The 13,946-nt window shown below is 39.4% G+C and overlaps 1 protein-coding gene across 7 annotated transcripts in view; it reads right to left on the bottom strand.

The window, feature by feature from the left end:
* Positions 1 to 8,757: 8,757 nt before the first annotated feature.
* The window catches only part of ZC3H11A (zinc finger CCCH-type containing 11A), a 40,639-nt gene continuing 35,450 nt past the window's right edge, over positions 8,758 to 13,946 (bottom strand). For 5 of the 7 annotated variants that reach the window (XM_082659740.1, XM_082659742.1, XM_082659738.1 and 2 more), the window contains 5 exons: positions 13,568 to 13,647; positions 12,370 to 12,685; positions 11,593 to 11,759; positions 11,168 to 11,235; positions 8,758 to 10,752 (listed from right to left, as the gene is read on the bottom strand). In XM_082659740.1, coding sequence (XP_082515866.1) covers positions 10,494 to 10,752; positions 11,168 to 11,235; positions 11,593 to 11,759; positions 12,370 to 12,685; positions 13,568 to 13,647 — 890 coding nt within the window. In that variant the 3' untranslated portion in view covers positions 8,758 to 10,493. The remainder of the gene's footprint in view (positions 10,753 to 11,167; positions 11,236 to 11,592; positions 11,760 to 12,369; positions 12,686 to 13,567; positions 13,648 to 13,946) is intronic. The other 2 variants (XM_082659743.1, XM_082659744.1) reach the window with 1 other exon arrangement.

Genomic DNA, 13,946 nt, shown 5'->3' with positions numbered 1-13,946 from the left:
AAGCGGAAGTGCATGGTGCTCGCGGGGCGACCTGGGAGGCTCCTGGGAAATACCTCTCTAGCCACGGGCTCCGCTTATCTCGGTGCTTTGTAGCAACTGCGGCGACTGCATTTTGGAACGTGGGTTAGTCCTACAGCGCCACCTGAAGGGAGGCTGGAGGTGGAGCCTAGCGGCTTCGGTTGTGCCTCGGCTGCCGGGAGGTGGTGCACAGCGCTTGGCCATCGCGACTTCGTTTTCTGAGTCGGCTTTAAGAGCCAGATCGTCCCCTTGCGTACCTCTGTCTGTGAAATAGGTTGGTTTAGTGCTTTCTCTAAGGCCTGTTTCCCTGGAATTTAGGCTTGATAGCAGCGTTGTGGTGGACAGGGTAGGGCCGCAAGAAGCCCAAACTCAGGGCTCCCACAGCTGACACTTTCGGCCACAGACAATCCGAATTCACTAGCCAGATGCTCTGGTTTGCTCCAGTAACCGATTCAACTCTCATCAACTTTGTGAGGAGTTAATTGTAAGGTGGCAACAGAAGATCTATGTAGCATGAAAACCCTGAAGTCTGATTTCTGGCTTCAAATCTGGCACTGTTATAGTGTGTGACCAAGAATAAGTTATTCAGCCTTGGACTTCACTGGTGGCGCAGTGGTTGAGAATCCGCCTGCCAATGCAGGGGACACGGGTTCGAGCCCTGGCCCGGGAAGATCCCACATCCTGCGGAACAACTAAGCCCGTGTGCCACAACTACTGAGCCTGCGCTCTAGAGCCTGCAAGCCACAACTACTGAGTCTGCGTGCTGCAACTACTGAAGCCCGCGAGCCTAGAGCCCCGGCTCTGCAACAGGAGAAGCCACCGCAGTGAGAAGCCCGCGCACCGCAATGGAGAGCAGCCCCTGCTCGCCACAACCAGAGAAAGCCCACGTACGGCAATGAAGACCCAACGCAGCCAAAAATAAAATAAATACATAAATTTATTTTAAAAAAAGTTATTCAGCCTTGCCATGTCTTGGCTTAGTTGTTACCAAAGTGGAGATAACAATGTTCCTTCGGGGGCTTCCCTGGTGGCGCAGGGGTTTAAGACTCCGGGCTCCCAATGCAGGGGGCGCGGCTTTGATCCCTGGTCAGGGAACTAGATCCCACATGCATGCCGCAACTAAGAGTTCGCATGCCACAACTAAGGAGCCCGCTGGCCACAGCTAAGACCTGGCACAACCAAAAAAGAAAGTTCTTTCCTCATGGAGTTAAAGATTCAATGAAGTAGTAGTATACATGTGTACACATTAAGGTCTCAATGTTTGACCTTTTCTTTTCCTGGGTAACACAGCTGGAAGGGGAGGAGTTGGAATTTGTTAGGGTATGTTGTGGGCTGGCAGAAATTTCATTTAATTGGAATACCCATTTTATAGACAAGGAAACTGAAGCTCAGAGTTGAAGGGGCTCGTCAAAGGGGACACCACGTAGGGCAAGTAGCAAAATCCTAACTTGTTTAACTGAGGTTGTTACCAAACCAAACTTAGGTCCACTCAGCGGAGGAGCAGTAAAGCCAAGTGGTTGACGCTGGTTTGTGATGAAGGAAAGTACAGTGTTTATTGTGAGGCCAAGCGAGGGGAACAGGCAGCTCACGTTCAAAAGACCCGAACTCCCCAGTGGCTTTTAGGAAAGGATTTTTAAAGACAAAGTAAGGGAGAGGCTTGCAGGTACATGATCAGCTCATGCACAATTCTCTGGGTGTTGAGGTAACCACGTGAGGTCACAGGGGTCAGCATTATCAATCCTCAGGCTCCAGGTGGTCTGGAGGCTAGGTATTTATGGTCAAGATGCAGTTAGCTTCTTAGTTGTTTTGGTATCTGAAAAACAACTCAAGGATATGGCTCAGGATATTATCTATAGCCCTTGACTTTGTTTTATGGCTAAACTATCATGATTTTGTCTTGTTTGACTCTTTTCCTTTGTTTCTGCATTTTCTCACTTCTCTGATTAAATTTACTCTTAGAAACTCAGGGAAGTCCTAGGAGGTTAAAGCTTTTCTATAAACAAGAGGCAGGAGATACAAGGGGGTCTGTCCCCTGGAAGGCCTTGCAGGGTCCTGCTCAGTTTCAAGGCCTTCTGTTTAATGAGGATAATATTAATGGCAACCTCATAAAAATGTGAGATCAAAGGATATGAAAGTGATTTTTTAAAAAGGGCTAGATGGGACTTCCCTTGTGGCACAGTGGATAAGACTCCATGCTCCCAATGCTGGGGGCCTGGGTTCAAACCCTGGTCAGGGAACTAGATCCCACATGCATGCTGCAACTAAGAGGTCACATACTGCAAATAAGGAACTGGAGAGCCACAACTCAGGAGTCTGCCTGCCACAACTAAGACCCAGTACAACCAAATAAATAAAAATAAAAAAAGAGAGAGCTAGAAAACACACGGAATAATTATTTCTTTTTAATCAGCCCCCCCCCAAAACCAAATAGAGGGTCATGATGTGCGTGGAGTAAAGTTGAGATTTGCTGAATTTGAAGACAGTGTGACTAGAACACACCGGTATACCTAGCCCATCTCATATGTAGAGATACTTAGCTACTTGTTTTTGCATTTTCCTGTTTCTGAAGTCATGATTTCTAAACTTTTAAGGATTGATCTCTATAACCAATCATTTGACTGATTATACAACTCAAATCTTTGATCCATCTAGAATTTATCCCAGTATATCCTAGAACTGATACAATTTTAAAATTTTCTAGGTGGCTACCCAGTTGTCCATCACTATTACAAAAAAATAATCCTTTGTTCCTCATTCAATTTTAAATTCCACTTTTATGATATACCAAGTGTATGTGTGTGTGTAGGTATGTGTTTTTATGTATAGCATTTATATTTTGTTCAGTTGATCTTAGTGTCTATTTATAGACTAGTATCACTGTTATAAGTTTTGTAGCTTTATAATGTTTTCTTATTTGCTAGGACTAGAATTACATAGAATTTTCCTAGTTATTCTGGTTTTTCTTTAAAACTTTAGAATAAGCTTATCTAATTTTAAAAAATTCTCTTGGTATTTTTACTGTGATTACATTAAATCTAGAACAACTTAGAATTCTTTTTCTTTTTTTTTCTTGCGGTACGCGGGCCTCTCACTGTTGTGGCCTCTCCCGTTGCGGAGCACAGGCTCTGGACGCGCAGGCTCAGAGGCCATGGCTCATGGGCCCAGCCGCTCAGCGGCACGTGGGATCTTCCCGGACCGGGGCACGAACCCGAGTCCCCTGCATTGGCAGGCGGACTCTCAACCACTGCGCCACCAGGGAAGCCCCATAGAATTAATTTTTAAAAATCTAAGTACATGATGGCTTTCTATTTGTTCAAATTTTCCTTTGAGTCTTTGAGAAGTTTTTAATTTTCTGTAGTTTTTAGTTTCTTCTTTCTAGTTCATCCAGTTTAATCATAGATATTTCATCTCTCTTGGACTGAAAAATTGTCTTTTATTCAATTGTATGCTCTAACTGGTTTTTAAAGAAAAGTAATACATTCAATTATATAAAAATTATAAAGTTTTGCATCACTAAAAAGCCACCATAATAAGCAAAATGAGAAGATCTGGGAAAAGTATGTTTGTACCACATCAGAAAAGTGGGTGATTTTACTAATATATAAAGAACTCGAAAAAAAAAAAATGCTGTGCAAGAAATATTCCAAAACTTAATGGCTTAAAACAGCATACTTTTTTTTTTTTTTTAATTTGTGACCTTTGTGGGTCAAGAGTTAGGGCAGGGATCAGCTGGGTGATTTTTCTGCTTCAGATGGTCTAAGGCCTTGGCATGTGTATTTAGAAGGCTAGCCCCACCTGAGTCAGTCTCCATGTCTATATAGCCTCAGGGCCTCACCTCATGGTCTCTCTGGCAGAGGAATATGCTTTATTATATGGGGGCCCAAGGCTCTAAGAAGCCAAAGCTGAAGCTAACAGTACACTTTAAGACCAGGCCTGGAACTAGTATAATATTCACACCCCAGGCCAGGTTCAAGGGCTGGAAAAATAAAGCCCAACTCTTTATTGGAGGTGTATTAAAGAATTTGCAGCCATTTCTAATCTGACACAAAGACCCAAAATAAAAATTGGCAATGGATATGAACAATCAGTTTTATAGCAAAGGAAATACAAATGGTCTTCAAAGGTATGAAAAGAGGTCAAACTTCACTCATTATAAAAGAAATGCAAACTAAACTATACTGAGAAATCATTTTCTCTCACTAGGTTGGCAAAGATCAAAAACTGGTGGTAATATACCTTATTAAGCTCCAATTCTAGACACTTAATCATACAAACTTACATGTGTGAAATAATATAGTCATTGCAGCATTGTTTAAAATACCAAGATGGGAAACAACCTAAATGTCTGTCAATAGGAACTAGCTCAATTATTGCATGTTCATATAGTGTAACACTACGCAACTATAATAAAAATTGCAGTTCTTTGTGTCCTGTTATGAAAAGATATCCAATATACAGTAAGAGAAAAAGTAAGCTATGATACATTTCAGATTAACTTCAGAATAATTTAGTGGAGCCAGCAGAGCTGGATCTCAGATGGGGCAAGCCTAAGGAATAAAATTTTAGGAGTCACACTTGCATGTACAAGTACAACCCTGAGAGTGAGCACTTCCTTAAATTATGCCCAGGTACCTTGCTTGCCTCACCCTAGCCCCAGTCCTGGGGGCCAGAATAGGGGATGGATAGCTGGTATGGGTATAGGTGAAACAGGATTAGTCATGAATTTGTAATTCATAATTTAAAACTGTTCATAATAAATATAATAAAAGCAAGGTGCAGGATATCACGTTTTATATATAATATTATATAGAAGTATATTTGTTTATATGTGCCTAAAATATCTGTAGAATACCTGAGAAACTGAGAACATTGGTTTTGGAGAAGTGGGTAGCTGGGGCAGGAGTAGGAGGGAGGATTTTTACTGTATACCCTTGTACACATTTTGAAGTTTGAAACTTGTGAATGAATATCACCAATTCAATGAATTTATTAGATAGTGGAAAGTACTATGACATGTTTCCCTTTTTTTGTTCCAACTAATCATAATGTTCTTGTAAAATCTGAGATTTTCATGACATTCCCAAGGTATCTGCAAATGGCTGGTACAGAGACATACCCTGAGAATCACTGGTCCAAAGGGACATATCCTGAGAAGAGTCACCTCCAGGCCTTCTGAATATTGAAGAACATCCTTCCTCTCAGCTTAAAGTTTCTTGCATATCAACCAGGAGCCTCAAAACTTGCTGAATGAAGCATGACAAAGAATGGGGTTGGGAAGAGACAGGGGCAGCCTAACAAAGATCAACAGCCCTTGAAATGGGCAGCAAGTATTTATTGAATGCTTTCTGTTATTTTCCGAAGTGTGCCCCCCAAAATTCATGTGTTGAAGGTCTAAACCCCCAGTACCTCTAGAATGTGACTATTTGGAAATAGGCCCTTAAAGAGAAAATTAAGGTTAAATGAGGTCATATGGGTGGGCCCTAATCCAAGGTGACTAGTGTCCTTCTACCGAGAGATTAAAATACAGACATGTGCCAGACTTGTACTAGGTGCTGAGAATATATAGGTTAGTAAGAATCTCTATCTCAAGGAGTTTATACTCTGCTGATGGAGAGGTAAACAATTTCAAAACAATGAGGGTAAACAAAGAGTATATGTCTAGTAGACAGGCACCAGAGCCCAGTTTGGGGAGAGGGAGAACAGGGTATTGGGAGAGGTAACCTGGAAGTCATGGAGTGTGTAGGAATCAGCCAATGAAAAGAGGAGAAAAGAGACCTTTAAATAGAGGACAGCATTAACAAAGGCAAACAGCTAGAGACAGATTGGTGTATAAGCGAAGTCGACTGTCAGTAATTTTGCTAGTGTAGAGCATGAAGGGTGAGTGATGGAAGAGGCTGGTACAACATGCTATTCTAAGGGACTTTAATTTTGGAGGGAAGGGGAAGGCACAGGAGGATTTCATGAAATACAGTGACTCAGATTCACATTTAAAATAGATCCTTCTTTCTTTGTAAAAGACCAGTTTATTCCTTAGCCAAGAACAGCTGACAGCAAACTGAGCAAGAATGAGACAAGACAGACTCTGAGAATACCAACAGGATTGTCAGAGGTCACTAAAAACAAACCTTACCTGCTCAATTTGGCTTTGTTTGCAGCTCAAATCATCTCCTTTGCTAAGCTACACAAAACTCCAGATCTAACACCTCAAGGAAAACTTCCCTGATCAGTCTTGAACTCATTGATTTCTCACTCATCCCCTTTATAGACAGCATCATCCATTTATTACTTGTACCCATTTCACTCTTGTTACTTTATCCTTAAAAGTATTTCAAAGGCAGGAGTTTACCTTAATCTATCCCTAGTGGCCAGCAGTGTTTAATGATGGTTAGAATTCATAATGTTCTAATTTGAGCCTCTTCAATGGAAGGCAGTCCAAAACACTTTGCGGCAGTAACGTATTTCACATTTCCTTACAGCTTTTCTAAACTTGACTACCTTCCTTGACCTCTCAACCTAAATAAGTGACCTCACTAATCAAATACACCTACCAGGGAAGGGTTCCTTCTTATTTAGCTTCTCCTTCCCCTTGAAATTTCTCCTCCTCCTTTGAGTGTTCTTGATGCATCCAATGTCCTATTTCAGTCATTTGTCTATTCAACAAACAGCAGTCTTTTTTTTTTTTTTTTGGCCGCACCATGCAGGATCTTAGTTCCCCAGCCAGGGATTGAACCCACGCCCCATACAGTGGAAGCGCGGAATCTTAACCACTGAATCGCCTGGGAAGTCCCACAGTAGTCTTTTACTTAATCATTTTTCCTCCTCTGCATTCTTCAGTCTGAATATCGGGTGTTTACACCCTTAACTCAGTAGGCTATTGCTTTACTCCTATCTGAACACAGATCAGTCACAGAATCTAAAGACCAAAAAGCCCAGGAACAGGCATTACCAAGTTTTAATCCACTGTTGCTCGTCACGATTGACTCAGACTGCAACACTTTCCCAATTAAATCCAACCAAACTTTACTAATAGGCCCACTCAGTAAATTTTATGACTCCTATTTTTTAAAATATAAAATTTTAATTGCTGTTCTTATTTATGGCCATTGTTTATACTGTCAATTTTATTGTACAATGTTAAGAAAATGGTTGGGGCTTTCCTGGTGGCGCGGTGGTTGGGAGTCTGCCTACTAATGCAGGGGACGCGGGTTCGAGCCCTGGTCTGGGAGGATCCCATATGCCGCGGAGCAACTAGGCCCGTGAGCCACAATTGCTGAGCCTGTGCGTCTGGAGCCTGTGCTCCGCAACAAGAGAGGCCGTGATAGTGAGAGGCCCGCGCACCGCGATGAAGAATGGCCCCCGCTTGCCACAACTAGAGAAAGCCCTCGCACAGAAACGAAGACCCAACACAGCAAAAATAATTAATTAAAAATAAAAGTACCAATGCCACCGTGGATGTGAGGATTAAATTAGTCAATGCTTAAAAAAAAAAAAAAAGAAAAGAAAATGGCCAAGTATTTTGTGTTGATGCCTCTAACATTTTGCAATTCATATAAATTAGTTTGGAGAATAAATTATTAATGCAGTTAGATGTGTAGGTTGTGGAAACTTCCACAGACTTACTGAGTAGCTTTCAAACACCAGATTTAAGAAAAAAAGAGTTCTTGAAAGGTTCAACGAATCAAACCCAACTGCACATAAAAATATACTTTCTTACTGTTATATCTGAACACACTGATTCTGACACTCCAGTGGAGATAAAAAGCAGTAATCTTCCAAGGCAGTGTAGGATTTAGTGTCAAAATGGATATGTGAATTAAGAGGCACATAATTAAGTACTCAATATATGTTAGCTACTTTAGAGTGGTGTTACATAGCAACTGGAGACTACACAGTTCCTGTTGGTTCCTGACAAATTCAAAGCAAATATTTTAAAGAACTGCAGAAATATTCTGCAAAATGAAGCCACAATTTTAGAAAAGGATCGTAGAACTTTGATCAATATAGAGAACAAGCTTTATTTCTGAAACTGTAATTAAACATCGACCAAAGATTGGTTGAGATGAAAACAAACTATGTTCTGGTCGTATGTGAGAGGATCCACTGGAACTTGAGGTTAAGGCCAGAACTTTAAGGATCATTTATTGAGACAAATACATGAGCTGCAAATTATCTTGAAAGTTCTGGCTATGCTATGACCAAGTTCTACAACATTTGGGCCCTTTTCCTGTTAAAACTGAAAACCATCATCACTCAAAACTGAACACACAATCGGTTCTGCTTTCTGTGAAAAGCTGACTCAACTTTTTGGGGACTACTTTTAGACTATTTGGGAAAATCTATACTCTCTGGTAAATTATAAAATTTATATTTATTCCCATAACAAAAAACTGGACTTTCCTGAAGTAAAAATTTTATATGCCTTCATGCTTGAAAATTCTAAATTGTTGGAACCATCTAAGATCACTTCTAAACCCTCTCTCCTTTAAAAAAATTAATGACATTACTCGAGTTACAATGCTAATGGCTAAGTATCAGTGTCAGAAAAAATCCTCACATATAATAGTATTTATTCTTACCTAAAGCAAATGCAACTAAAACTGAGCATACTTGTGGAGAAGTCTGGCAGTATGTCTTTGTAAAAGGTTTCTAAAGACCAATAGTATCTGTGAAACTGGGCCTCTATTGAGGCAGATCCCAGGCTGAAGTGATGTACGACTACTTAACTCATAACATCAAGACTTTCCTACACCAGCTTTATTTAAAACACAAATAAAGTATTTCTCTTTCTGTAATGGCAAATGGTTCAAATAATGCTGAAAATGAATCATTGACTAATACAGGGCTTTAAATATGAAACAAAATTTTTAAAAAAGCAAAAGAATAAAGGTTATATACAAAAGGGACCTGGAATCTACAAGCCGATTCCAAAAATGAAATGAGTAGAAAATTTGCGGTGAAACCAGAACATTCCACCCTTGCTTTGGAGAAGGGCTATTAGATAACATTCAGTCAGCTGAAGATGGATTGGTAGAGAAGTGTCTGTACATAAATTTCAAGTCAGTTTTGCTTGTGTAGAATCATCCAGATCTTCCCAAAACTGAATGGGCAATCCTGTGGCTTTCTTCCTTTTCCATATTCCCAAAAACGCTACATGAAGTTCAACTCTTGATGAGCCGCTTACAACAGCAGTTCCTTAGGAGCCAACATGACAGGTGGGTCAGATTTCCCTATGAGAAACAAAACCAGCCACCTATAGCAAAATATCAAAATGGGCAGGTCCTTTCCTCTTCCTTCTGATTATGCACAGTATGTCTCCTTTCAAGACTATTATTCCCATCATACTTGTTCCTTCACAGTCTAAACCTTGAGGTGATATGAAGGAGACCAACATCAAGAAAAGAAAATTCAATTCGGAAATGAAGAAAACTGGAAGGTATACAATACACCCCCAGAGCATCTTGATAATCTCTGCTACTGTACAATTCAGCATACTGCTACAGTCCATAGATAAATAATGGCAGCTTGAATGAGTTCATTTCCGCCCCCCTCAGGTGTTTAAAGGGCACCAAATAAATACTGGGCAAGAGGAGTTTGCTAGGAGAATTAGAAATTAAAAGTTAACCAATTTTTATCCCTGTGATAATTCAATGCTAGTAAGGTGGCAAGTACTGAAGAAGAGAAGGGACAACTTTCTTACTAAAAAATAAATTCCTGTAATCATTATGTCACCATCTCTTATTAAGAATCCAAGGAATCCCAGAAATAGAAAATTAGTTTCAGAGGACCCCTGAGGCACTTTAAAGCCTTAAAAACTTACAGTAATAATAAATCAGCTATTGCTCTTTAGAGGCTTACAGAGCAGTAGAAGCATGAAAATCACATCCAAAAAGTTATGTCCAGATTACAGGTTTCCTGAGCTGCTCAGCTGTCTCTAGAGGCTTAGTTGAATTTTCCAAATACCTTTAAAAAGACATACAATTTAACACAGACTGAGTGGATTTTTTTGTTTAGTGGTGGCATGAAATTTGGTCCTTAATGGTAGCAGCTGTCTTCATCCTTTTCAAACTCAGGTAAAGGTAGGTACATTAGGATAATACATAAAAGAAATAATACAACAAAGGGGAAAAAAGTCAAAACTGACAAACACCTCAAGGAGTCACTAAGTTTTCTTGTACCCTTTCACTTAGGTCTCCCGCTCAGTCTTTTTGTGGAGAGAGGGGTAAGACAGAACTTTTTTCTCAAAGATGCTAAACAATGGCATCAAATGGACAAAACGACTACCAAGGGACTTTAAAAATCTGACCCCAAGGAATCCAGAACACACATGGATAATTCAGAGGTATATTTCTTATTTGGGGAAAATTCTAGACTAAAGAAATGATCATTTTGGATAAATGTTATAATAGATGAAACTAAGTCCAGTTTTTGGTGAGTCTTTTTTTTGTGTTTTTGTTTTAAATGTTCTACTACAACCTTCAGCTATCAATCATTTCTGATAGCTCAAGCAGAAGGTCATCTTCATCCTTCCCAGGATCCAAGTCAATCTCAGCTTCTAATTTGCCTCCTGAAATCTCCCATATTAATTTCTCAAAATCATCCTCCATAGACAGTAGCGGCTTTCCTGTTGAGGCAGAGCTGAGTCGGCGAGTTTTTGTGGCCACCTGGGATGAGGAAGGGCCAGATACTTCTGGTGGGGAAGGATCTGAAGAGGACTGGGTTGGAGGCAGCACAAAACTGTAAGAAAAAAAAACCCGAAGGATTATTAGATAATTGCCCTTCATCAATGGTTGGCTGGACCACCCAGTCTCAGGTACACAAAGAATTTTAGCAAAGAGTTGTTTCTGAAGACACACATAAACAAAGAATTGTTTTACTGATTTGGGATAAAGCATTTTCATCCTTTAAAGGAGAATCCAGACAGGTGTTTAAAAACTGTTTTCAATAATACAGGCAAAATATAAACAACAGCACCAAAAGAGAACAGCAACCTTGAATATCATGTTTTCCTGCAATTAAATGAAGTTTAGCAGATTTATTTAGATGTGGCTAAACTGTAAATTTTTCAAATTATTTAGCAGTGTTATTCTCTAGAGAGCATAAACAATAATAGCGGCCTAAACTTTGGTTAAAAAGAATTGCAAGGTATTACCTGTCTCTAGGTTTTTCTGTCTCAGGCACAGTGACTGATTTGTCTTCAGAGAGAAGTGGGACAACAGCCTACAAAAGTGAGAGTAAGGTAATTCAGTGGGAGAGTCAGGCTTTTAAATTTGAGCAGATTCATTTTCTCTGCTGCCTTCTTAGAACCATTCTTTAAGCCTGGGAATCCAAGAATAAACCCAAAGACTGAGGGTACAAATAAGCAAAATATCTTAATTAGGTTAAAAAAAAAAATTCACCCTGCCACTGCAAATGTTTAAGCTGTAAACATAATATACAGTAACAACCTAAACAACTAAAATGCTTAGGAATTGACAAACTATTAGACATAATACAGAGAGAGCTAACAGAGAATTCATCTTGCCCACTTTCCTACCACACAGACTAAAGCACCACTGAGGTGGATTTCCTTCTTACCACAGCTGCTTTTTTGACTGGGCTTTTCTGCAGGACACTGCTGGAGGTGAGTGGTTTCACAGATGCAATGACAGCAGAGTGGGGCTCCACTGCCCTGCGTTTTTGGGCCACTTTGTGTGATGAGACAACTTTAGCCACAGATGGCTTCACATTCATTTTAGGTTTAGCTACAAGACAGAAAACATCTGATTAAAAGCTAGAATAATCCCCTTTTTACATGGAGAATAACTCAGAATATCAAAATTCCTTCTCAGCAATTAGGAACAGCACAAGTAAGTAAAAAAACGAACCAACTAACCAAAAAAGAAAACCAGACTGAAAATGATCCACCAGCAATCTGCACTACACTTGGCCGTAATATATACACACACACGTGTATATATACACACATGTATCTACATACGTGTGTGTGCATGTACATATATGTATATACACACACACTCTCCCCTCTCCTCTCTCTCTCAAACAATTCCTTTCAGTGCCTCTTGAATTTGCTACTGCTCTTTGCTTCCCTGGTGTTTTTCTCCTTCAAAACCAGAGGGAAAAGGCACCATGGAAAGTTTTAGACAAAGCCTTATAAACAGCAATTTTAAATTGTGAAAAAGGAACTCATCTAGTCTTTCTGTCTTTTTAAATAGAATTTTCAGAAATATTACTACCCACCTGTGTGATCAGTATACAAAGGCAAATGAAATTCAACCCAATTATTGCCAGGCAGTCACTGAAACTTGGTAATTTTGAAATTCTAAAGCAAAATGCACTAGAAAAAACATTCACCTTTACCCCTTTTTTCCAAGGTCTGTGTTGCACCTTTCACATTCAGTTTTGAGTGCCCAATCCCTGAGGTTTCCACCTCTGTCTTCTGGGATATCTTTGAATGAGGCCGTTTAGTCAGGAGCCGTGTGATGTCTGGCACGGTAGCGAGCACTGGTTTCTCTGCTAACTGGGTGTTGCAAGTGTCTAAATCTCCCCGAAGGCGTGCCAAAACTGATTTTTGCTTCTCCGACAGTTTCTGCACATGCTTTTCTCTCACTGTCTCACATCTCTTGACTTGAATTTTAGTGACGTCAACTGCTGTGGTCTCATCTGAAGTCTATGGATAAATTTAAACGACAGAATCAAAATCTAGTACCTCCAACAATCTGTATGATGATAATTATTGTTTATAAGTTACCAAGCTAACATCTAAGTCAAGCAAAGTTTCACATGATCTAGAACACAAGAGCTTTTGCCTTTTATATGATATTAAATAGAAAGATCAAGATAAAAGATGTGTGGAACAATAAAAACCCAAATTCTATAAGCTAGACTATCAGGACCGTAAGTCTAACACAAATGGTTCCTAATCAGACACATTAGTATGTACAAAGACATTCATTATCTTAACTGGGTAAAACAAAATCCAGTCCAGAAACAGACTATATTTGTGTAATAGAACACTACGTGGCCGGTAAAAGCAATTGTCTTAAAGAATTATTAATATGGTAAAGTCAAAGCAGGCTGCAAAATGATACACTGTAGAGTTCTCGCCTATGTTCTAAATATGAGTTAAACATTAAACAAGTTCACGTACATACATATACAAAGAAAAGGCCTGAAAGAAATGCATCAAAAAAACTAAGGGTAGTGACATCTGGAATGTGGAATTATAGGGTTTCTCATTCTTTTTAAAAAATAAAAATTCATGAGTTTTATAAATGAGTAGCATTACTCTCAAAGGCAAGGGAAAACTTAGTTTAAAAAATATGAATGGCCAATTAAAAACAACTTTAAAAGGGCAGAAAACACCGATATACACAGAAGTACAGAAAACTCTCATAGAAAATTATAAGCATAGTAAAAGACTGTTTACCTGAATATATCAGTGAAGTGTTAAATAGAAAACTTATAAACTAAAACTAAAAAGCACATATACCATTCATCTAGCCTTTGCTTGCCATGGACAAAATTATAAAATGATTCTAAATAAACTCACCTCTTTAGCCTCTGTTCTAATAACACTGCTCTGAGAAGCAACAACACTTTCTTCTTTAAGTTTCCTCTCTTCTTTTATACCTAGATTCACATTAAACACATCACTAGTAATTTTATTCGTGCTGCAACCTTGTAACAGATGAAGTTAAACAAAACTTTTCTTAATAAAAGTAATGATAAGATAGGACAAATAAAAATTGTGGACAAAATCTACTTAGTCCTCAAACAGATTCAAAATGCACATTAAAATATCAAGGTCTATATACAGTTGTTGTAAAGAAAGAGCTTTAACAACTTTTTTGGGGGGTGGGGTGGGGGTGGGTGTTGGCACGCCTCACAGCTTGTGGGATCTTAGTTCCCCAATCAGGGATCGAACCCAT

Source organism: Grampus griseus (assembly GCF_964374135.1).
Source record: "Grampus griseus genome assembly, chromosome: 1".
Taxonomy (NCBI): Eukaryota; Metazoa; Chordata; class Mammalia; order Artiodactyla; family Delphinidae; genus Grampus; species Grampus griseus.
The sequence above is the reverse complement of the archived record's forward strand: the minus strand, read 5'-3'. Positions and strand labels throughout refer to the sequence as shown.